Source organism: Coregonus lavaretus (assembly GCF_964263955.1).
Source record: "Coregonus lavaretus genome assembly, chromosome: 20".
Taxonomy (NCBI): domain Eukaryota; kingdom Metazoa; phylum Chordata; class Actinopteri; order Salmoniformes; family Salmonidae; genus Coregonus; species Coregonus lavaretus.
This window is the reverse complement of record NC_140007.1, coordinates 42,081,138-42,105,222: the sequence shown is the minus strand read 5'-3', so window position 1 is coordinate 42,105,222 and position 24,085 is coordinate 42,081,138. Positions and strand designations below refer to the sequence as shown.

General features: G+C 41.9%; 1 protein-coding gene across 1 annotated transcript in view; it reads right to left on the bottom strand.

Annotated features, from left to right (window-relative positions):
- Positions 1–19,714: 19,714 nt before the first annotated feature.
- LOC311148174 (uncharacterized protein) overlaps positions 19,715–24,085 on the bottom strand; it is a 10,325-nt gene continuing 5,954 nt past the window's right edge. Inside the window, exons 7-14 of the mRNA XM_084185060.1 lie at positions 22,848–22,900; positions 22,243–22,805; positions 21,421–21,503; positions 21,137–21,293; positions 20,860–21,024; positions 20,650–20,775; positions 20,303–20,520; positions 19,715–19,973 (exon numbers count right to left, since the gene is read on the bottom strand). Coding sequence (XP_084041186.1) covers positions 19,823–19,973; positions 20,303–20,520; positions 20,650–20,775; positions 20,860–21,024; positions 21,137–21,293; positions 21,421–21,503; positions 22,243–22,805; positions 22,848–22,900 — 1,516 coding nt within the window. The 3' untranslated portion in view covers positions 19,715–19,822. The remainder of the gene's footprint in view (positions 19,974–20,302; positions 20,521–20,649; positions 20,776–20,859; positions 21,025–21,136; positions 21,294–21,420; positions 21,504–22,242; positions 22,806–22,847; positions 22,901–24,085) is intronic.

Genomic DNA, 24,085 nt, shown 5'->3' with positions numbered 1-24,085 from the left:
TCCCGGATGGAGACGTGGATACACAAGTATCCGCATTCATGCTTCGAATCGTGTTTCCTTCATCGCAATGGTGTAGTTCACTCTATCACCACTGGAGGGCGGTTTAGGCCTAGTTGACGGAATGAGAGGTTCTCAAAAGTTATTAATGAGAAGGGAATCTGTTGCCCAATTGAACATTTTGTACATTTGTATGCCTATGTTCACTGTGTTAATCCCATTGCATGATGACGCTAATATGATGCCATATATTTGGTAGATAAAGGTGTAAAGGTGTTTGTTTCATTCTGAGTGGAGGGGGTTTATTGTGTGCGTGTGTGTGTGTGTGTGTTGGTTCTTCTATCCTTGTGGGGACCTAAAATCCCTGTGGTAGAAAAGGTGTTTGTTCCATTCTGAGTGGAGAATATCCATCCACAAGCAAAAGGTAAGTGGAAATATTACTTGGTTCAAGCATATATTATAATAACTATGCACATGTGTTGGCTACAGTATGACTGTCTGCTCAAGACTTCCCCTTTTTGCATTGTCTGTTTGCCCTAAACTTTGGAGCTACTGTGGCAACAGCTTCTCCATGCCTTATAACTTCTGAAGGACAAAGCCAGTATGTTGGATGAGTTTATTGTGTGTGTGTGTGTGTGTGTGTGTGTGTGTGTGTGTGTGTGTGTGTGTGTGTGTGTGGCTGGCTGGCTGCGGATGTAGAGTATCACACAAGTCAGAGGTTAGGGCCAAGGGGAGGTCTTAACTCTCTCACTCATTTCCTTGGTCACCGAAACCAAGGTCTGAAATACTTAGTAACTCCAAAACACTTAAATCAGTGTTTTGACAACTGGCTCCCACATGCATTCCACACAGTAGCCTGTAGACTTAGACTTGGAAGTACAATGTCACTGTGATACGACTTTGTAATGAAAACCTTGTTCTTCCACTTCTATCTTATTTGGTTTGACTTAACTTGCTAGTTTGACATTATTAGGTTGTGCTGGACAAATATGTCATGATATCATTTCTATCTGTCAAGTGAAAAGATACTGCTGTTATAGTGGAGGACATTTTGACCGTTCACTTGCGAAACCATTTTATTGTACATGTTTGCCCATGATTGTTATCTGTTTGTCCAATGGCAAAGTATCGGGAGGGAGCAGGAGTAGGCGTGACAATGCCATACAAATAAAGGCATTTTAATTAATTATATGAAGAGTGCCTTGGTCCTCCTTTGTTTCTGATGACCAATTTACCACTTTTACCAAAGAGCACCTTATGTCTACCAAAACCTACTATTGTGTACCTTAGTAACACCTTCTGTCTACCAAAACCTACTATTGTACCTTAGCAACACCTTCTGTCTACCAAAACCTACTATTGCACCTTAGTAACACCTTCAGTCTACCAAAACCTACTATTGTACCTTAGCAACACCTTCTGTCTACCAAAACCTACTATTGCACCTTAGCAACACCTTCTGTCTACCAAAACCTACTATTGTACCTTAGCAACACCTTCTGTCTACCAAAACCTACTATTGTACCTTAGCAACACCTTCTGTCTACCAAAACCTACTATTGTACCTTAGCAACACCTTCTGTCTACCAAAACCTACTATTGCACCTTAGTAACACCTTCAGTCTACCAAAACCTACTATTGTACCTTAGCAACACCTTCTGTCTACCAAAACCTACTATTGTACCTTAGCAACACCTTCTGTCTACCAAAACCTACTATTGTGTACCTTAGCAACACCTTCTGTCTACCAAAATCTACTATTGTGTACCTTAGCAACACCTTCTGTCTACCAACATCTACTATTGTGTACCTTAGCAACACTTCCCTTCCTTATTTTTTTCGACATATTGTAGACCTCCATTTGATATACTGTACACATATTTTCCATTCGTTTTTGCATTAGGCTAACCCTCATGACGGTCAAAAGCACCAGTGAACGTCAGAGTTTCTGCTCAATGACAAGGCAGGAAATTAGTTATTCCGGTCTGGGGCCTGGCCTGATTGTGTGTGTGTGTGTGTGTGTGTGTGTATATAGAGTATTTTTTTTGTCTTTGTGAGTGCTGCTTATTAGATCATAGATCAAGTCAAATTAATTGAACAAACACTGTTACAATTTACATTGGACACAATACAACTTTGTGTTGTCCGACTCATTTTTGGTCAGATAGTTTTTAGTGGACTTATAAGACTGCGCCATTGTATGTTGCTAAGCTTGGAGCTGCTGGTGTATGACAGAGTGGAAAACCCAGTGAGCCAAGCTTATGCTCTCTCTTCCATCTCTCTCTTCCATCACCATCACAGGGTCATTGTTACAGCACATGGATGCCAGTCTGGTTGGTTGGACTCGGCTCAACTAGTGGGTTTCCCGTTCCTTTACAGAGCCTATTTAGAGTTTTACTGGTGCTGACATGTCTTACTGGAAATCATTTCAGTATGGTTGATGTGTGTGTGTGTGTGTGTGTGCAGGGGTGTTAATTGATGACAGATATGTTTTTGTACAATACCAGCAGTACAGTGTATATCCACAAGACATATGGGTACCATTTTTACAGAACAGGTGGAATGTTAGATAATTATTCAGTGTTTCAGATTTGTTTGATTGTTGGGAAAATTATTTTTTAAATGTAGATTCTTGTCACTAAGTGAGTTCTTGTCCTTTTGCCTTTGGTTCTCTTGGTTCACCGAAAGCAACAGTCAGCACCTGCCAAATGACTACTGTGCTGTAAGTACCCTTTCAACAGCATCTCATAACACTCATATAAATAGAACATTTCTCAATTGATTAATAATAACAAATTGGACTTGTTCAAGGACATCTCATCAAGTGATGAGTGCAAAGTTCCATAGATCTGTCAGTTGAACCGATGTCTCATTTCACTGCGAGCTCCACCAATATATGATCTAAAGCTCTCCTGAGAGATGCGTTTTCTGTGTAGTTATGACGCTCTTGACCAATGATATTACATTATGATATTTATTACATTCCATGGGTGACGTGTGTTCCCCTATTCACTCGGAGACGGCCTCATGTTGTCATCTGCTGATTGTGGCTTCAAAGTGCAACACCACCAGCACACTTGTTATAGGTCTCACTTCATCAGTTTTCAGATGGTATTATAATATTAAACCATAGTACTTACCAATCTGTTTACCGGGAGCCTGTAGAATCAACTATTTGTAAAACAAGCTGTGTTTCACTCGAAATGTGTAATTGGCATGTAATAACCAACACGAATGAATCACACTAAAAAGCTTAAAAAGCCAAGATGATCTCCCTTGGGAACAGCGTGACCAGGTACACCCAAGATTATTCTGTGGTTATTGGCAGGATCATTTATTAAATTTTTCGGCACAGGAAGCAGAAGGAATGCTGGCTCAAGCTCATTACGTACATAATCATAAGATTTACTTGACCACACACTGTCTCTTTAGAAAGAACCACACTGATCATGCTTGGACTATGTGCTTTGACCAAATTCTCTAATAATTGTATGTAGTCCAAACCTTGCTCAGAGTATTACAGCTGGACTTAGTTAAATGCTATTGTAGGTTTGAAAGAGAACTAAATTCTTAATTATACTATTTCATTGTGAGCAATCAAGTCAAACAAACAAAATGTTTTCTTATATGACTTTTTTCAAGTTGTGTTTCTGCTGTCTTGAGAAAATATGCAATCGCAGATGTCAGAGTGACCTGTAGAAAGACATTGAATAGGTCAGAAAATGTGTTTAAACCTGCAGGGGGAGGTCGGTAAAGCCATAACTGCAGTGGCTGTGCATCAACGTGTGAGCTCCACAAAAGGCAGGTCTGTCACCATTGCAAAAGGTATGCAGACGAACTGCATGATTGAGTAAAGATCTGTTCTCTCAAACCCCTTGCTTTGCAAACAACAGAGCTGAGAAAAGGGCTGGTAAATTAGTTTAATATGATTTTACAGAGATAAGGGGGATGTTTGCTGTGGATCACGCTCCATCTGAAACTATTCAAGTGTGTGCAGTGGTAGCAGTAAAGAGTGCAGGGGTGGCAGTAAATCACAATGCTAAAGCTCCATTTTAATGACACCACTCTCTCTCTTGGCAGGCAAACTAGTCTCCTGAGGTTTTACAGATGCCTGTATCACGAAAATGTCAGCTCTCCTCATCCTTACTGAGGAGCACTGATGAGGAGAGACTAAGGGGAAACAGAGGAATCTAGGTTGGAAATCTAAGATACAGGACTTTGTTAACTGACCTGGGTTTGTTTTTACCTTAGATGGGATTGATACGGACAACCTCAAACTCTTCCTAGAATACTTTCTGTCATTACCGCCTTCGACACTAGCAACATGAAAAGACAGACAAAACATAGGCTGCAACACAGGAAGGTTTTAGGCACACATAATGAACCCTGACAATGTGAGGAAAGAGATTATGTCATGAACAATAACATTGACATCACCTCGATGAAGTTTGGACCAGCTCCAGGCATAAAAGACATAAGCGGTTGCTTAGGGCCACAGGCCGCTAGGTAGCCCCAGACCAAAAATAAATATATACAGCGCCTTCGGAAAGCATTCAGACCGCTTGACTTTTTCCACATTTTGTTAGGTTACATCCTTATTCTAAAATTGATTAAATTGTCCCCCCCCCCACACACACACACAATCTACACACAATACCCCATAATGACAAAGCAAAAACAGATTTTTAGAATTTTTTACATTTACATAAGTATTCAGACCCTTTACTCAGTACTTTGTTCAAGCACCTTTGGCACCAACTACAGCCTCGAGTCTTCTTGGGTATGACGCTACAAGCTTGGCACACCTGTATTTGGGGTGTTTCTCCTATTCTTCTCTGCAGATCCTCTCAAGCTCTGTCAGGTTGGATGGGGAGCGTCGCTGCACAGCTATTTTCAGGTCTCTCCAGAGATGTTCGATCAGGTTCAAGTCCGGGCTCTGGCTGGGCCACTCAAGGACATTCATAGACTTGTCCCGTAGCCACTTCTACGTTGTCTTGACTGTGTGCTTGGGGTTGTTGTTCTGTTGGAAGGTGAACCTTCACCCCAGTCTGAGGTCCTGAGCGCTCTGGAGCAGGTTTTCATCAAGGATCGCTCTGTACTTTGCTCCGTTTATCTTTCCTTTGATCCTGACTAGTCTCCCAGTCCCTGCCGCTGAAAAACATCCCCACAGCATGATTCTGCCACCACCACGCTTCACCGTAGGGATGGTGCCAGGTTTCCTCCAGACGTGACACTTGGATTTCAGGCCAAAGAGTTCAATCGTGGTTTCATCAGACCAGAGAATCTTGGTTCTCATGGTCTGAGAGTCATTAGGTGCCTCCAAGTGGGCTGTCATGTGCCTTTTAATGAGGAGTGGCTTCCTTCTGGCCACCATAATGACCTGATTGGTGGAGTGCTGCAGAGATGGTTGTCCTTCTGGAAGGTTCTCCCATCTCCACAGAGGAACTCTTGAGCTCTGTCAGAGTGACCATCGGGTTCTTGGTCACCTCCCTGACCAAGGCCCTTCTCCCCCGATTGCTCAGTTTGGCCGGGCGGAGAGGTCTAGAAAGATTCTTGGTGGTTCCAAACATCTTCCATTTAAGAAAGATGGAGGCCACTGTGTTCTTGGGGACCTTCAATGCTGCAGAAATGTTTTGGTACCCTTCCCCAGATCTGTGCCTCGACACAATCCTGTCTTGGAGCTCTACGGACAATTCCATCGACCTAATGGCATGGTTTTTGCTCGGACATGCACTGTCAACTGTGGGACCTTATATAGACAGGTGTGTGCCTGTCCAATTAATTTAATTTATCACAGGTGGACTCCAATCAAGTTGTAGAAACATCTCAAGGATGATCAATGGAAACAGGATTCACCTGAGCTCAATTTCGAGTCTCATACCAAAGGGTCTGAATACTTATGTAAATAAGGTATTTTTTTTATTTATTCGTGATACATTTGCAAACATTTCTAAAAACCTGTTTTCACTTTGTCATTATGGGGTTTTGTGTCTAGATTGCTGAGGAATTATTTTAATTTAATCCATTTTAGGATATGGCTGTAACGTAATGAAATGTGGAAAAAGTCAAGGGGTCTGAATACTTTGCGAAGGCACTGTATATATATATATATATATATATATATATATATATATATATATATATATATATTTGTTGCAGTAACTCAGTCGGGTCTGAATTGTTTAGAGTTTGAATAGTAGTATAAAAAGGTGGTTGTGCATCACCATATTGTCTCTTGTTATGTCAGTCACTGACAGTAACTCAGTGAACCATGTCAGCTAAGACTTTTTAGATTGGTAAGTTAGTCAAGCCAGCTATCTAAACCTGTAATCATGGCTGAATACCGACCGCTCACGCAGGGCACGTTTCCAGGGGCCCTGACCTCCAGGGGGCCCCCATTGATTTTGTTAGTCACTCTCACTCAGATATCATTAACATGGCATAAATCATGCAAACTGTGTAGAATTGCAGGAAATTAGCTTTAAAACAGAAAAAATGTCTCTCCACCCCATGGCAAAATGGGTAGAATTGCAAGAAATTAGCTGTAAAACTGCAACGACAACAAATCTCTCCCCCATGGCAAAATGAGTAGAATTAGATAAAATTTGTAATGAAATCGAAACATTTTTCTCCGCCCCATGGCAAAATGTGTATAAGCCCTTTAGGAATCCCAAAAAATTATACAAAATAATCTGATAAAATATTGAAATTGGCCTTTACTACATTTTACTCATTTAGCAGACGCTCTTATCCAGAGCGTCTTATAGTTAGTGAGTGCATACAATTTTGTCAACTGGCCCCCCGTGGGAATCGAACCCACAACCCTGGCATTGCAAGCACCATGCTCTACCAACTGAGCTACACGGGACCACTACTACTATAGCCCATAGAAACGCATTGAATAACACATTCATAAATTGCAAAAAAAGACAGAAACAAATAAATCATAAGTAATATGGTTTTGAAGCGTCTGTCCTATGTCTAGGAAATGTAAGAACGTTTTTTTTTTAAAACACGTATTTAACCCCATATTTTCGGGGGTGCAAAACTACCTCCATACTGCACTTCCATTTGTTTTTATGGGTTACCTTCAGACGAGTCCAGTGACACTTTTGGTGGTCATAGAGCAAATTAGAGAACACCATCGTGTTCGTGAGTCTCCCCTTTCCAGAGAGTGATATGCGGAAGGCCAACATAGGCGGATGCGGTGGATTGAGCCCACGCAAAAAATCTGGTATCTCTAGCTTAAACTGGCAGATTTTGATAGGGATTTTTGTATTATGTTACGCATGGCTGCGTCAATAGACTCTTAAGGAATAACTGCAGAAAACTCACTTTAAAACTGCAACATTTATTTGCATTTATTTTTGGAATTCTGTGTCTCAACTTACTGTTGAGAGTTAGAATAGTAGAATTTACAAGGTGCAAGTTTGAAATTTGGTTTTGCATCAGAAATGTTTATCTTGTTATGTCAGTCACTGACAGTCACTCAATTAGCCCATGTCAGCTAACAATTGTTAGATTGGTAAGTTAGTCTATCCCAATGGCAAAATCAGTATAATCGCTTAGGGCCCCCAAAAGGCTAGATTAAGTATTGTTTTATCCAGGGAGTGAGAGAGTGTAGATGGCTGATATCTTACCAATAGCCTACCACACGAGGGAGTGGTGATCTGGATCCATTCAAAACAGCCGTTTTTACATCTTGTTGTCAGCAGTCGTGTCAGCTTTGGTAGTTTATAAGTTCTCTTAATTATCTTAATCCTTCAGATTTCACATTAGTCTGTGTGTATGGGTACAGAAAGGATTTCAACGTTCCGCTCAAGATAGCTAGTATTTCTCAGTGTGTCGGTCCGACCTGTCTGGGCCTTGATGATTAGTGTGTTATCTCAGCTGTAATGTCTACAGTCAGGAGATAATATGGGCCAACTATGGACATGTGGTGCAAGAAACATAGCAGGTTTCAAATAAAGGGCCCACTTGAGGTCATAATTTGACCCTTGTGATATCTAGGCATCATCATCTGATGATTGGATAAAGCATAACAACGTCATCCTCTATGATTCTCATAGTTGTGAAAATAAAGAAAAGGAACCAAGGAAGTTTATATTATTGTTGTGCATTTGATTGTGTAGCTTATGAGTCAGCTTTACAACAATACCTGTTTTTGTTCCCACGGGGCATGTTTTGTATAAACAGACCAAATATGACTTGATCTGAACATCCTGATCCTACCAAACTCCTGACTCAAATAGAGACAATTCAGTTTTTCCTGTTTAAATAAGGAGCGTTTGGCTGGGTTTGCATTTGATAAGTAAGCCGGTTTATTTGCACAGGGAGGATAAACAGCCAATGGCGTACAGAAGGTGAGACGACTCCTCTGCAGAAACGCCACATTTTGTAATGTCAGTGAAACAGTTTCGGGTGAACTTGGCAGAGATTTTTCCAACAAATACCTTTCATAATACTTAGCCCACCCCTTGTGTCCAGCTCACAGCTCACCCCACACAACAGGCTGCCAGGGAAGCCCTGGGAGGAGGTCAGAACATCTAGTCAACACAACAGGCTGCCAGGGAAGCCCTGGGAGGAGGTCAGAACATCTAGTCTACACAACAGGCTGCCAGGGAAGCCCTGGGAGGAGGTCAGAACATCTAGTCCTGTTAAGCAACACCAGGGTTAACTGGCTAAAAGTGGTATTTCGAGGTCAATTCTATCTGAGCCATGAAGTGCAACTCAAATGGTATCGGTTGAATTCCTACTGTGTCAGCTGACCAGTGTTGGGGAGTAGTGAACTACATGTACATTTTGCAGTAGCTTGGTGGTAGTTCAACTAAATTCCAGTGGTGTAAAGTACTTAAGTAAAAAAACGTTAAAGTATTACTTAAGTCGTTTTTTGGGGTATCTGTACGTTACTTTACTATTTATATTTTTGACAACTTTTGCTCCACGACATTCCAAAATAAAATAATGTACTTTTTACTCCATACATTTTCCCTGACACCCAAAAGTACTCGTTACATTTCGAAATGCTTAGCAGGACAGGAAAATGGTCCAATACACAGACATCAAGAGAACATCCCTGGTCATCCCTACTGCCTCTTATCTGGCAGACTCACTAAACACAAATGCTTTGTTTGTAAATTTTAATTATGTTTGAGTGTTGCAGTGTGCTCCTGGCTATACTTAAGTATATTTTAGCAATCACATTTACTTTTGATAATTAAGTATATTTAAAACCAAATACTTTTAGACTTTTACTCAAGTAGTATTTTACTGGGTGACTTTCACTTTTACTTGAGTAATTTTCTATTAAGGAATCTTTACTTTTACTCTAGCACTCCCACTCCCAGACTCCAACATTCCTAACATCAGACTCCAACATTCCAACCCATACCCCTAGACTCCACCACTCCCACCTCTAGAGTCCAACACTCCCACCCCTACCACTAGATTCCTCCACTCCCACCCCTAGTCCTACCCCTAGACTCCACCACTCCCATTCCTACCCCTAGACTCCAACACTCCCACCTCCACCCCTAGACTCCACCACTCCCACCTCCACCCCTAGACTCCACCACTCCCACCCCACCCCTAGATTCCAACACTCCCATCCTACCTCTAGACTCCACCACTCCCACCCCTAGTTCTACCCCTAGACTCCACCACTCCCAACCCCAGCCCTAGACTCCCCCACTCCCACCCCTAGACTCCAACACTCCCATACCTACCCCTAGACTCCACCACTCCCACTCCTACCCTTAGACTGCACCACCCACCCCTACCCCTAGACTCCACCACCCACCCCTAGCCCTAGACTCCACCACTCCCACTCCTATACTCCACCACCCACCCCTAGCCCTAGACTCCACCACCCCCACTCCTACCCATAGACTCCACCACTCCCATTCCTACCCATAGACTCCAACACTCCCACCCCTCCAACACTCCCACCCCTCCGACACTCCCACCCCTCTGACACTGCCACCCCTTCCGACTCTCCCACCCCTCCAACACTCCCACCCCTCCAACACTCCCACCCCTCCAACACTCCTAACACTCCAACACTCCCAACACCCCAACACTCCCACCCCTCCAACACTCCCAACACTCCAACACTCCCAACACTCCAATACTCCCACCACTTCAGTCCCAAAGCTGCTGTGTGAGATACTTCTGACACTACAGTAATCTGCACTACTCAAACTGCACAATGATCAAGCCGATAATACAGTGTAATAAGATATGATGATTCAACAGATTGATATCACTCTCAGATAGCAAGTGTCTTACAGTCAGGTAACTCATCCCTGGGTTCTATTAGATCCTTGGCATCGTCTTTTATGAATATTAGTGCTACTGCCAAGTAGCGATTTGCAACATTCCTCCCCTCTGCCCCACAACTACATAGTTATTTTCCACTGCTGTCTAAGGGAGAGATAGTGCCTGATTCCCAGCGGTAGCAGAAATACCCTTTTTTGGTCTTATCTGACTGGAATGACAGGCCAAAAGCCAAGTAGTCCAAAGGGAAGAAGACAGTAGACTCAGCAAAGCTGCACGATTGCAACTTGGCTTGGACTGCTACTGTTTAGTTTCACAGTCAGAGCTGTCATGCCAGGGAATTTCAGATGAAGTACTCAGATAAGACAAGAAATTACGCATGCAATTAGATTCATGCATAGCCTGCTGGTAATTATATATCAAAAAAACGTATCTTTCTGTCGTATTCTCAAATGGTCCAATGGCTCTTATCTGTAAATACTGGTAGTGATCTGATAGTATAACTAGGATACAAGCCAAGGCATTCTAATAGCAATAGGTTCTGTTGTGGATTAGTCATTGGTAAAGGGGTTTCCCATGTTGATCACCATCTTCTCCCGAGGAGCAGGAATTAACTAGGAGTAAAGCAGCAGTTCTGCACGACTGCTTTGACCAGCCATGCCTGGGGCCTGACAAGTAGAGGTCCTGTGACCAGCCATGCCTGGGGCCTGGCCAGTAGAGGTCCTGTGACCAGCCATGCCTGGGGCCTGGCCAGTAGAGGTCCTGTGACCAGCTGTGCCTGGGGCCTGGCCAGTAGAGGTCCTGTGACCAGCTGTGCCTGGGGCCTGGCCAGTAGAGGTCCTGTGACCAGCTGTGCCTGGGGCCAGGCCAGTAAAGGGGTGTGATGGTGGTGACAGTCTCTTGATGACCCTGTTCTCACTGTGGCCCTGTTACATCCGTGTGGTCACAGCCACTGTGGCCCCTTTTACAGCTGTGCGGTCACAGTCATACACTCCCTGATGACAGGTGTCCAGGCCAGGCAGACCAGCCATTTCTCACAGCTAGAGCTATGGTGCAGAATATTACTCATGTAGAATGTTACTTTATGATCTATTATATAGTATAAAGATGGTTTACTCAGAGGCCATTAGTGTGTTTGCCCTGTTGCTCTGGCAACATTCACAGAAAACTTTTATGTGAATGTTGCCAGAACAACTGGGCAAACACAGTGAAGCAAGGATTCTTATGCCTTAAATTACCTGATGACCTCTATGTAAACCAAACCTCATGCCAACCTGATGGATGTAGGCTAATTTCCTCAGTTAAACTCGGTCAATAAACACAAACCTCTCCTCTCAACATTGTCTAGGAAGCAAATGTCTTTGCAATGGAGCGTCATGAAAGAAGGACTTTACACGAAACATCCAATGTGTTACAAGAGAGATGCCAAGTCAAGTCAAAGGATTGACACAATGTCCTGAAGACCAAGGACCTTCACAACAAATAGACCAAGGGTGGGAGAGATATCTCTAAGGGTGTGTTCATAAATTCAATCTGGAGTGGCAGAGTGCGCTCAGAGTGCGCTCTGGTCGTTCGTAAATTCAGAGTGTTCCCAGATTGTCCATTCGTAAATTCAGAGCATTTCGCTCTCAGAGCGTTCAGAGCGCACACTGGACGCTCTGGCCGAGGAGTAGGGTTGATACAAGCGTTCTGACCTCACAACGGCAGTCAAGCACCCAAGCTAACTGGCTAACGTTGGCTAGCTTGCTAGCTACTTCCAGACACAAATGAGAGAACACCTCACTCTGACCATTTTACTTGCCCTACCAGAGCTGGTTAGGCTGTTTTCATGTTATCCAGAGCGTTGGTGACTGTAACTGTGCTGCTGGCAACAATTTAATTACACTTTTTTGCCGACGTTTACTGACAACGGCCATGTTCAACAGGTATTGAGCGTAAATTCAACAGTTATTCTGCGCTCTGGCATACTCAGACGAGAGTGCTCTGAAATCGGAGTAGATAGCCAGATCGAATTTACAAACGCACCCTAAAATGGATTCCCAGACAATTAGCACTTTGACAGGGCTGTGGACAGGGCTCTGAGGGAATGTCTGACCTAATCATCAAATGGCACCACTGTTGGCTTGAATGATAGGGCAAAATTTAGATTTTAGCCTAAATAGACATACCCAAACATAATTATTTTTCATGAGATGGCTATACACAATAACTGGTAAAGTTGCATAGTTTTAGAAAGGTCTGGAACTCACCTTTCTAGTAAAAAAATAGTAATCAATTGGTGAGGACACAAGCTCAAGTAAAAATATGATGAAAATATTAAAAATGATGTATGATTTTTTTCCCTATTCAACAAATAGGGTTTGAAATGACTGAAATGCTTTTTTCTAAATATAGTAACAATCAAATATAAACTACTTACTATAAGATTTCACCTTTTTTATAACTGTAAAATAAATATGATCATACTTAGCGACAGTACAATATTGGCACCATTTCATATAACTGACGACAGATAATATTTCTCCTAAACGTCCACAGAGCAGCACAGAGACACCATTTAAATGTGTGCAGACTTGTTAACGATTGCAACTCCGTCACTCAGAGAAAGAAGAACATTGATTCTTCCTCTGGATTGGCCAGAAAATGTGACACGCCACTCCCAATGCAAATGTGAGGTCTGTAGCCTCCTGTAGCTCAGTTGGTAGAGCATGGCGCTTGCGACGCCAGGGTTGTGGGTTCGATTCCCACAGGGGGCCAGTATGAAAAATGTATGCACTCACTAACTGTAAGTCGCTCTAGATAAGAGTGTCTGCTGAATGACTCAAATGTAAATGAAACCTGACACTTCAAGTCAGCTCTCCTGAGAGAGTGGAAACAGAGAGCAGACAGATGGGGTTTTCTGGTGCTATAATGGCGCTCACAGAGTGTTTTGTACAAAGAAATGTCAGTCGGAACCGGTCCAGAACTGCTCAAACTCCCACATATAGGGGACTTAACATTTAACCCCACGCCTTGTTCTCCACTCTTCACTCCCTACATTCCTCTGGTCAGATAAGCCTGACTTGCCCCTTTGTATCAGATACAAAGGAATGTGAATGGGGTGGACAGGACTACCCTGACCATTTTGTCCACTAGTAACGGTAAACAGGAACTAGCTGTTTTCCAAGGTCTTGTCCAGAACAGGTTGATAAAGTGAACCTGACATGTCTATTGGCCTTTCATGTTGGAGGAACGACTTGTTGATGAACTCAGCAGGTTTGTGGGTGGTTTGTTTTAATTGTGGGGTCATTTTAACCTTTGTTCACTATACATGTTGTCTCTACCTTCCTGCTATAAAATTCATTTCTCTACATAGAATTCACATAGCAAAGTACAGCGGTCTTTGTTCACAATGAACTACAGGATCCTGAGCTGCTCTAGTCAGACACCATTACCACTTGTTCTAATAATTTAGCTTCAATTGTGGAATTTGTGTTAGTTACTCATTCAAAGAATGCCAAGCTTAGGTTTTTAGATGAGCTTACATTTGGTACTGGTGTAGAATAATACCTTCCTGTTTCTTTAGTTTGATTTCGTAATAGTGGGTGAATTATTTCTGAGTTTATTTCAAAACTCATTTTACTCCCAGATGTGTTTTCACGGTAACTCCTCACAGATGTACTGGAAGAATTAATGGCAGGCTGTGAAATCTTACAGCAAGAAGTAGAAGTTTGCTTACTCCTGCACACCAGGGAGCTGTATTTTTAGCCGAATGTAGTCAGTCGTACTATACTGTGTTGCTCTCTGTGACTGGTCGTTCAGTTCTCTGGTTAGAGTTTCCACTAGGACAGACCACTGGGACCAGACCACTGGGACCAGACCACTGGGACCAGACTACTGGGACAGACCACTGGGACCAGACCACTGGGACCAGACCAGTGACTCATGCGCCACTGGAGCAGCCAAAACACATATTTAGTGCGGTTCGCCTGAAATGTCCAGCTCTCTACCCACGCACCAGAAAGGAAAAATGAAAAGGAGAGCGAGACCGACGGCTAGCTGAACACAGACCTCTTTCACACTTCTATTCTTACTTCATCCACCCCTCTCCCTCCCCTTGCCTCCCCCTGCCTTCTCCCTCCCCCCTCCCAACCCCTGCCTCCCCTCTGCCTCCCCATGCCTGCTAGAAGTCAGTTATTTAGAAGTTCATTATCTAGTGCTGCAGGGTTTTTTCTTTACTTTTAAATTAGGTTTAAAAAAAGGCTGAGATAACCTTTGAACTGGCGGATAGGCTTTCTACTAAGTACTTTACTGCACTGTCTAGTCTTTGGCTATCTCTTCATTGCACAGAATTTCTTTCATTCCATTCCATTTTAGAGTACTTTACTGGTTCTAAATCTCATTCCAGTCTGGTTGTAACACTGATCATGACTGGCCTCAAACAGCCCAGAGCGAAGCCAAATATATGACCAAGCAAAGACAGTAGCCGAGACGGCATTACCTCCTTCCTGATGTAATATGTTACTGTATGACACCTCCCTTCTACTGTAATATATTACTGTATGACACCTCCCTTCTACTGTAATATATTACTGTATGACACCTCCCTTCTACTGTAATATATTACTGTATGACACCTCCCTCCTACTGTAATATATTACTGTATGACACCTCCCTTCTACTGTAATATATTACTGTATGACACCTCCCTCCCACTGTAATATGTTACTGTATGACACCTCCCTCTTACTGTAATATATTACTGTATGACACTTCCCTTCTACTGTAATATATTACTGTATGACACCGCCCTCCTACTGTAATATATTACTTTATGACACCTCCCTTCTACTGTAATATATTACTGTATGACACCTCCCTTCTACTGTAATATATTACTGTATGACACCTCCCTTCTACTGTAATATATTACTGTATGACACCTCCCTCCTACTGTAATATATTACTGTATGACACCTCCCTCCCACTGTAATATGTTACTGTATGACACCTCCTTCTTACTGTAATATATTACTGTATGACACTTCCCTTCTACTGTAATATATTACTGTATGACACCGCCCTCCTACTGTAATATATTACTGTATGACACCTCCCTTCTACTGTAATATATTACTGTATGACACCTCCCTTCTACTGTAATATATTACTGTATGACACCTCCCTTCTACTGTAATATATTACTGTATGACACCTCCCTCCTACTGTAATATATTACTGTATGACACCTCCCTCTTACTGTAATTTATTACTGTATGACACCTCCCTTCTACTGTAATATATTACTGTATGACACCTCCCTTCTACTGTAATATATTACTTTATGACACCTCCCTCCTACTGTAATATATTACTGTATGACACCTCCCTCCTACTGTAATATATTACTGTATGACACCTCCCTTCTACTGTAATATATTACTTTATGACACCTTCCTCCTACTGTAGTATATTACTGTATGACACCTCCCTCCTACTGTAATATATTACTGTATGACACCTCCCTTCTACTGTAATATATTACTGTATAACACCGCCCTCCTACTGTAATATATTACTGTATGACACCTCCCTTCTACTGTAATATATTACTGTATGACACCTCCCTTCTACTGTAATATATTACTGTATGACACCTCCCTTCTACTGTAATATATTACTGTATGACACCTCCCTCCTAATGTAATATATTACTGTATGACACCTCCCTTCTACTGTAATATATTACTGTATGACACCTCCCTTCTACTGTAATATATTACTCTATGACACCTCCCTTCTACTGTAATATATTACTGTATGACACCTCCCTTCTACTGTAATATATTACTGTATGACACCTCCCTCCTACTGTAATATATTACTGTATGACACCTCCCTTCTACTGTAATATATTACTCTATGACACCTCCCTTCTACTGTAATATATTACTGTATGACACCTCCCTTCTACTGTAGTATATTACTGTATGACACCTCCCTCCTACTGTAATATATTACTGTATGACACCTCCCTCCTACTGTAATATATTACTGTATGACACCTCCCTTCTACTGTAATATATTACTCTATGACACCTCCCTTCTACTGTAATATATTACTGTATGACACCTCCCTCCTACTGTAATATATTACTGTATGACACCTCCCTTCTACTGTAATATATTACTCTATGACACCTCCCTTCTACTGTAATATATTACTGTATGACACCTCCCTCCTACTGTAATATATTACTGTATGACACCTCCCTCCTACTGTAATATATTACTGTATGACACCTCCCTTCTACTGTAATATATTACTCTATGACACCTCCCTTCTACTGTAATATATTACTGTATGACACCTCCCTTCTACTGTAGTATATTACTGTATGACGCCTCCCTTCTACTGTAATATATTACTGTATGACACCTCCCTTCTACTGTAATATATTACTGTATGACACCGCCCTTCTACTGTAATATATTACTGTATGACACCCCCCCACTGTAATATATTACTGTATGACACCTCCCTTCTACTGTAATATATTACTGTATGACACCTCCCTTCTACTGTAATATATTACTGTATGACACCTCCCTTCTACTGTAATATATTACTTTATGACACCTCCCTTCTACTGTAATATATTACTGTATGACACCTCCCTCTACTGTAATATATTACTGTATGACACCTCCCTCTTACTGTAATATATTACTGTATGACACCTCCCTCTTACTGTAATATATTACTGTATGACACCTCCCTCTTACTGTAATATATTACTGTAGGACACCTCCCTTCTACTGTAGTATATTACTGTATGACACCTCCCTCCTACTGTAATATATTACTGTATGACACCTCCCTTCTACTGTAATATATTACTGTAAGACACCTCCCTTCTACTGTAGTATATTACTGTATGACACCTCCCTCTTACTGTAATATATTACTGTATGACACCGCCCTCCTACTGTAATATATTACTGTATGACACCTCCCTCTTACTGTAATATATTACTGTATGACACCTCCCTCTTACTGTAATATATTACTGTATGACACCTCCCTCTTACTGTAATATATTACTGTATGACACCTCCCTTCTACTGTAGTATACTACTGTATGACACCTCCCTTCTACTGTAATATATTACTGTATGACACCTCCCTTCTACTGTAATATATTACTGTATGACACCTCCCTTCTACTGTAATATATTACTGTATGACACCTCCCTCCTACTGTAATATATTACTGTATGACACCTCCCTCCAGTTGTAATATATTACTGTATGACACCTCCCTTCTACTGTAATATATTACTGTATGACACCTCCCTTCTACTGTAATATATTACTGTATGACACCTCCCTTCTACTGTAATATATTACTGTATGACACCTCCCTCCTACTGTAATATATTACTGTATGACACCTCCCTTCTACTGTAATATATTACTGTATGACACCTCCCTTCTACTGTAATATATTACTCTATGACACCTCCCTTCTACTGTAATATATTACTGTATGACGCCTCCCTTCTACTGTAGTATATTACTGTATGACACCTCCCTTCTACTGTAATATATTACTGTATGACACCTCCCTCTTACTGTAATATATTACTGTATGACACCTCCCTTCTACTGTAATATATTACTGTATGACACCTCCCTTCTACTGTAATATATTACTGTATGACACCTCCCTCTTACTGTAATATATTACTGTATGACACCTCCCTTCTACTGTAATATATTACTGTATGACACCTCCCTTCTACTGTAATATATTACTGTATGACACCTCCCTTCTACTGTAATATATTACTGTATGACACCTCCCTCCTACTGTAATATATTACTGTATGACACCTCCCTTCTACTGTAATATATTACTGTATGACACCTCCCTCCTACTGTAATATATTACTGTATGACACCTCCCTCCTACTGTAATATATTACTGTATGACACCTCCCTTCTACTGTAATATATTACTGTATGACACCTCCCTTCTACTGTAATATATTACTGTATGACACCTCCCTCTTACTGTAATATATTACTGTATGACACCTCCCTTCTACTGTAATATATTACTGTATGACACCTCCCTCTTACTGTAATTTATTACTGTATGACACCTCCCTCTTACTGTAATATATTACTATATGTCACAATTTAATGATTATAATAGAGCTCTTTCCTCCAAGGAAAAACTCCATGGATATTCCTGTGTATTCCTTTGAATTTGACAGGATAAGCGACAGAATAACAGCGTATCTGATCTCTGTGGACCAATAAGGGCTCACCTTTGATGGCCAGGGGTAATCTCCTGGCAGGAGAGTCCAGTGGAGCCCAGTGATGCAGAAGAATGGCAGGTATGCAGTATAGAGATTCTGCACACTGTCTCTGGAATTAGCCTGGCATGCTCAATCTCCCTGATACACTCGCTGCTTTGCTTCCATCTCTCTAATGCAAGGCGGCTGGGGATCTCTGGCTCTAACAACACATAAATGTGTGTGTGAGGAGGACAGCTTTACAACACTAGGGATCTCTGGCTATAACAACACATATATGTGTGTGTGAGGAGGACAGCTTTACAAAGTGCAGACTAGCTAATGTGCAGGAAAAGAGTGGGCTGTGAGTAATGAAATAGCATGGGAATGGAGGCCCAGAGAGAGAATGTTGAGTCAAAATGCAGAATGAACCCAGAATTCCTGAGAACTTGCTAGAAACACATTTATCTGGCTAGACCAGGAATAGAGCTGGATGGGGTGTGCTAAGTGGCATAGAGACAATTATTTAAAGCTGTATAACTCTGTGGGGTTTATGTTTACGTTGCGTTCCACGTCATATCATGGGCTCTATTTCATCCGTATCATGGAAATTCAGTGTTACAGCGTGATTTCAATTTAAAGGCAATGTTCCTGTGTTAGTGGAGACTTCATTGCCTCTGGAATAGCCTGCCAGAGAACCTGAGGGGGGCCGAATCTGTGGACATATTTAAAAGAGATCTTAAAACACACCTTTGTAGCTTTGCTTTTCCTCAGGGTGCTTTTTAGACATTCAGTTTTTATTGATATTCTTTTGTTTTCTATCCTCTTATGTTTGTTGTCTAGTAAATATTTATATTTTCATAGTTTTTCATTTCTGTTTTTTTTCCTGTGAAGCGCATTGCGTTGCATTCCATGTCTGAAATGTGCTATATAAATAAAGCTTGATTTGATTTGATAAACACTGCAGATTTCCTTCAGCGATACAGATTGAATGGAGCCCTAATTTAGCATTTATTTTCTGTATGCATTTAGAGAGGAAACCAACTGATCTGCACTGATTGGTACAGTAGATGAATATAAAGACATACACATACAACCATTATATTAAGTGTTTGACTTCATTTATTGTGATTGTTTCATTGGTCTTTTATCTTTTATTTTTTATACAATGAACTGTTATTCTGGGAGTGTTGTGGTGTGTCATGATGATGATGATAATGGGGGTGATGATGATGATGAGAGAGAAGTTGTTTCTTGACTGGGTGGTTATCCTTGGACAGCTTCAATCACTCCTTCAGATTTGACATCCTCAGTCACTCCTTCAGACACTACTTTGCCATCCACCAGTGTCTGGGTTACAACCAGCGTCTTTGTTCGGAAAGCTTTAGTAGGTTTCTTCTCGACAGCAACCTCAACTCTAAAGAGACACAGATGAAAAGACAGATACCATAACTACAACACAGTCGTTTCCATATCAGACCTGAGCCCTTGTGCATAGTTGCATGAAGCTAGTTTGCATCTAATTTGCAAATATTCCTATGCCTCATATAATAACAAGTAAACAATAGAACAAGGCCAGCCGTTTAATGATAAGCTTTTAGTTACAGCTGTATCGCTCCAGTAACTTCATCATTTCGTCATCTCAACATACTCAGTTCCTGATCCCTTCAGGTATTGTAGTTGTTCCACTAGCCCAACCAAGCAGGACATGTAGCTCCACCTGTCACCTCTCCATGTTTTACTCACTTCAAGTCTCCGTCCAGCAGCCTCCTGTACTCGGCGATCTCAGCCTCCAACCGTATCTTGATGTTGAACAGGGTCTGGTAGTCCCGTGTCTGGTGTTGGATGTCGGAGCGGATCTGGGTTAGCTCAGCCTCCAGCTGCAGGAGGACGGCGTTGTATTTCTGCAACTCCATGTTGTAGCGCATCTCAATGTCACGAAGGGTCCCCTCCAGAGATGCTTTCTGTGGTTGGGAGGAAAGCATGTGGTCACAATGATCACAAACATAGAAGCAAATCGTAGGGTGGATCCACCAAGAATGAGTTCATTATTAAATAGTTTGGTAGCTATTGTATAAAACAATCATTCTTACCAGGCTGATCTGGGACTGAAGCTCAATCTGCAGGGACTGCATACCCCTCCTGTTTTCACTGCATGTGGTGTGTGCCTCCTTCAGGGCCACCGTATTCTCAGTCACCTGGACCTGCACCTCTGTGATCTGGACACACACACCAACATGTTAACCTACAGTAATACAGTGCAGAACATTGAAACGTGTCAGGAAGGAAGCACAGAGTCGTACTTTGGATTCGTGCCACGCTTTGAGCTCCTCCTGGTTCTTCAAGGCCATCTTCTCGTACTTGGCCCTCATCTCCTCCATGATCTTTCCCAGGTCGTGTCCCTTAGCAGCATCCACCTCCACCTGCACTCCAGCCGTGGAGATCTGGGTACGCAGCTCCAGCACATCCTGACACAAAGGAAACAGGAAATCCATTCAGTTAATGACTTGGTGGTTATGTTAGTAACCTAGCTATGTAACCTATCTGAACATTAGTCAGTTGACGGGAACCATTCCTTACCACCGCATGGTTCTTCTTCAGGTTGATCAGTTCCTCTGTCAGAAACTCGATATCGTTCTCCAGATGCAGCCGGAGCACGTTGGTGTCATCAAGTATTCTCCTCAGATTTGCGACATCAGCCTCGACAGTCTGGCGCATCCCAATCTCACTCTCAAGCCTATTGACAACAACATTAAGAATGTAAACACGTGGACATAGCCATAAACAAAGAATGTTGGAACTATAGATTCATGCCAACAGATGATAATAGCAAGTAACACATTTCTTTGTTTATAAGCACTCACTTGACCCGGAAGTCCTCTGCGGCTAGGCGGGCATTGTCACCCTGGATAGCGATATGTGCATTGCCCACTGTCATCTCCAATATCTGAGGAAATATTAGTGGGAGTAGAGGGATAATACACATTCTGTAAATCTGTGGATCTGTTCTACAGGGCTGGAGCAACAGAAACTTGTCCCATCACTCCATCTTTGTGCCGCTAGAAACAAAGTGACACTCCCTTAAATAACAATTACAGCCTCAACATGGTGGAGCAACCTCTGATAAGACACGCTGTAAATCATATCAGTTTACTGTGGGGTGGTTCTGTGATACCTCACCTAATAAAAGGTTTAAGACAGTATGTCCCAACTCCAGTCCTCCAGTAACCCCAACAGTACACATTTTTATTGTAGCCCCAGACAAACACACCTCATTCAACTCATCAAAGGCTTGATGATTAGTTGACAAGTTGAATCAGGAGTGCTTGTCCGAGGTTACAGCAAAAATGTGTACTTTTGGGGGTATTGGAGAAACACTGGCTGTAAATATTGTGAGATTAATGAGTGGGGAAACTCAATTAACCATACAGTAGGGGTGGTTTGGAGCAGTCAGGATCAGGGTTGGGGTCAATTCCATTTAAATTCCAGTCAATTCTGGAAGTACCCCCCAAAAAACAGAGATTTTCAATGAGGAAAATGTGGAATTGGAATTTGGTTTACTTTCTGAATTGACTGGATTTGAAATGGAATTGACCCCAACCCTGGTCAGGATATGATTCCACACACATATGTACGAAAATACCTTGTATGAATCAAGCTTGAATTGAATTATTTGAGGGCCTCACCTTCTTCCTCAGGTCCACCAGCGTGGCATCGTAGCGGCTGTAGTCGGACCCAGTAGGCCCTTTCTTCTCCAGGACCTCCCTGATCTGTAGCTCCAGCTTGCCGTTGGCCTGCTCCAGGTTCTTCACTGACTCCAGGTAGGAGGCCAGACGGTCATTCAGGTGCTGCATGTTGAGCTTCTCATTACCGATAGCGAAGCCACCATCAATCGCTGTAACACCTGTGTACACCTGGTACCCTGCCCCTCCTCTGAAGCCCCCGAGCCTGTTGCTGGTTTGGACAGAGGAGATTCTGGTCCCATGTCCCCCGGCACCGCCATGGGCACTCTGTGAGCTCCATTGCTTTGCGTACAGGCCTCCACTGCCACTCTCAGCATGATACCCAGTAAATCCAGGATACTTCCTGATACTTACAGACTCCATGTCTTCGGAGAGGAAATCCAAGAAAGAGAGAAGAAGATTAGCAAAACAGAGACCCACCTGACACTGGCACAGATCGATCCTATTGAGCGCGAGGAGCATGGAGGTTAGAGTTTTTATATACAAGGCTGCATTCCGACGCGCCACTCCATTCGATCATTATCACTTTCTAACCTTTAGTCTCCTACATAGACTATGTCCTCTCCACCTCCACACCCCCATGATAACTGTGGTTTGGTAACTATGGGAAACGAGGCAGGGGAAAGGGTAACTTATGCCAATTATGTCAGGTTGAACTGTAGATAGCAAATGTACTGTATTTAATGCATCAGTTATAGACTCTTATTCAGAAGTCATTCAGAATATTGAAAGTCAACTGCTGTTCCATTGTAATCCTCTATCAATAGCAAAGGAAAGGAAAGGGTAAGGGGGATACCTAGTCAGTTGTGCAACTGAATGCATTCAACTGAAATGTGTCTTCCGCATTTAACCCAACCCCTCCGACTCAGAGCTAACCCATAGAGCAAATATTACCTTCACCACGTGGCTCAGTTGGTAGAGCATGGCCAGGGTTGTGGGTTCAATTCCCATAGGGGACCTGTGTGAAAAAGCATGACAATGTATGGACTCACTACTGTAGTAGTACCAAAACATTCAAGGGCCATTTTCTCAAAAATGACTAAAATGTAAAAAATGTAAAAAAAGTGAGGTTACAAGTTTATCAACTTTCAAAGCAGAATTTCTTTCCCATTGTTCCTCAACTGTAGTGTATGATATACCATTTTCTAGCTCTGAGTCTCTACTTTTATCCAATGTAAAAAACACAATTTCAAATGTTGTTACATAAGACCAAATCAAGCCGGTCGGTCATATATGTGATATTTTGTAAAGCACTATCAGTAAGTAACAGAACTAACTATATATAGAATATAGAGCAAATTTGACTTCCATCTTTCTGATCTGGGCAAATGATTTCCTTCTCTGTTCAATGTGCATTTATTATTGGTGTCAATTTGTTGTAGTAAAGTTGCTATGACAACATTAACCACAATCCGTGAGAAGTGAAAACCTGTTTGTTCAGTTACACAGCAAGTGCATTAAAAGACAATAGCCAAGATTCTGATAAACGTTTTATTGGACAATGAAAGTACATCACACCAGGCAAATTCAACTGGACACAAAGAAAACTAAGATGACGATGGTAGAAAAAGAACGTTTACAGATTTGCTAGTTTTAAGGGTAAAATCATATTGGTTAACGCCCAAATTTCATCCCAAATTACTAAATTCTGAACTAGCACTGTAAAGGTATATACGCCTAAATGCTTAAGATAAAAAACACTTCAGACCCAAAAGCAAAAGAAACATGACGACGTAAGTAAACTGGAGATCATTTTCTTTGTATCCAGCTAGATGTTATCTTATGT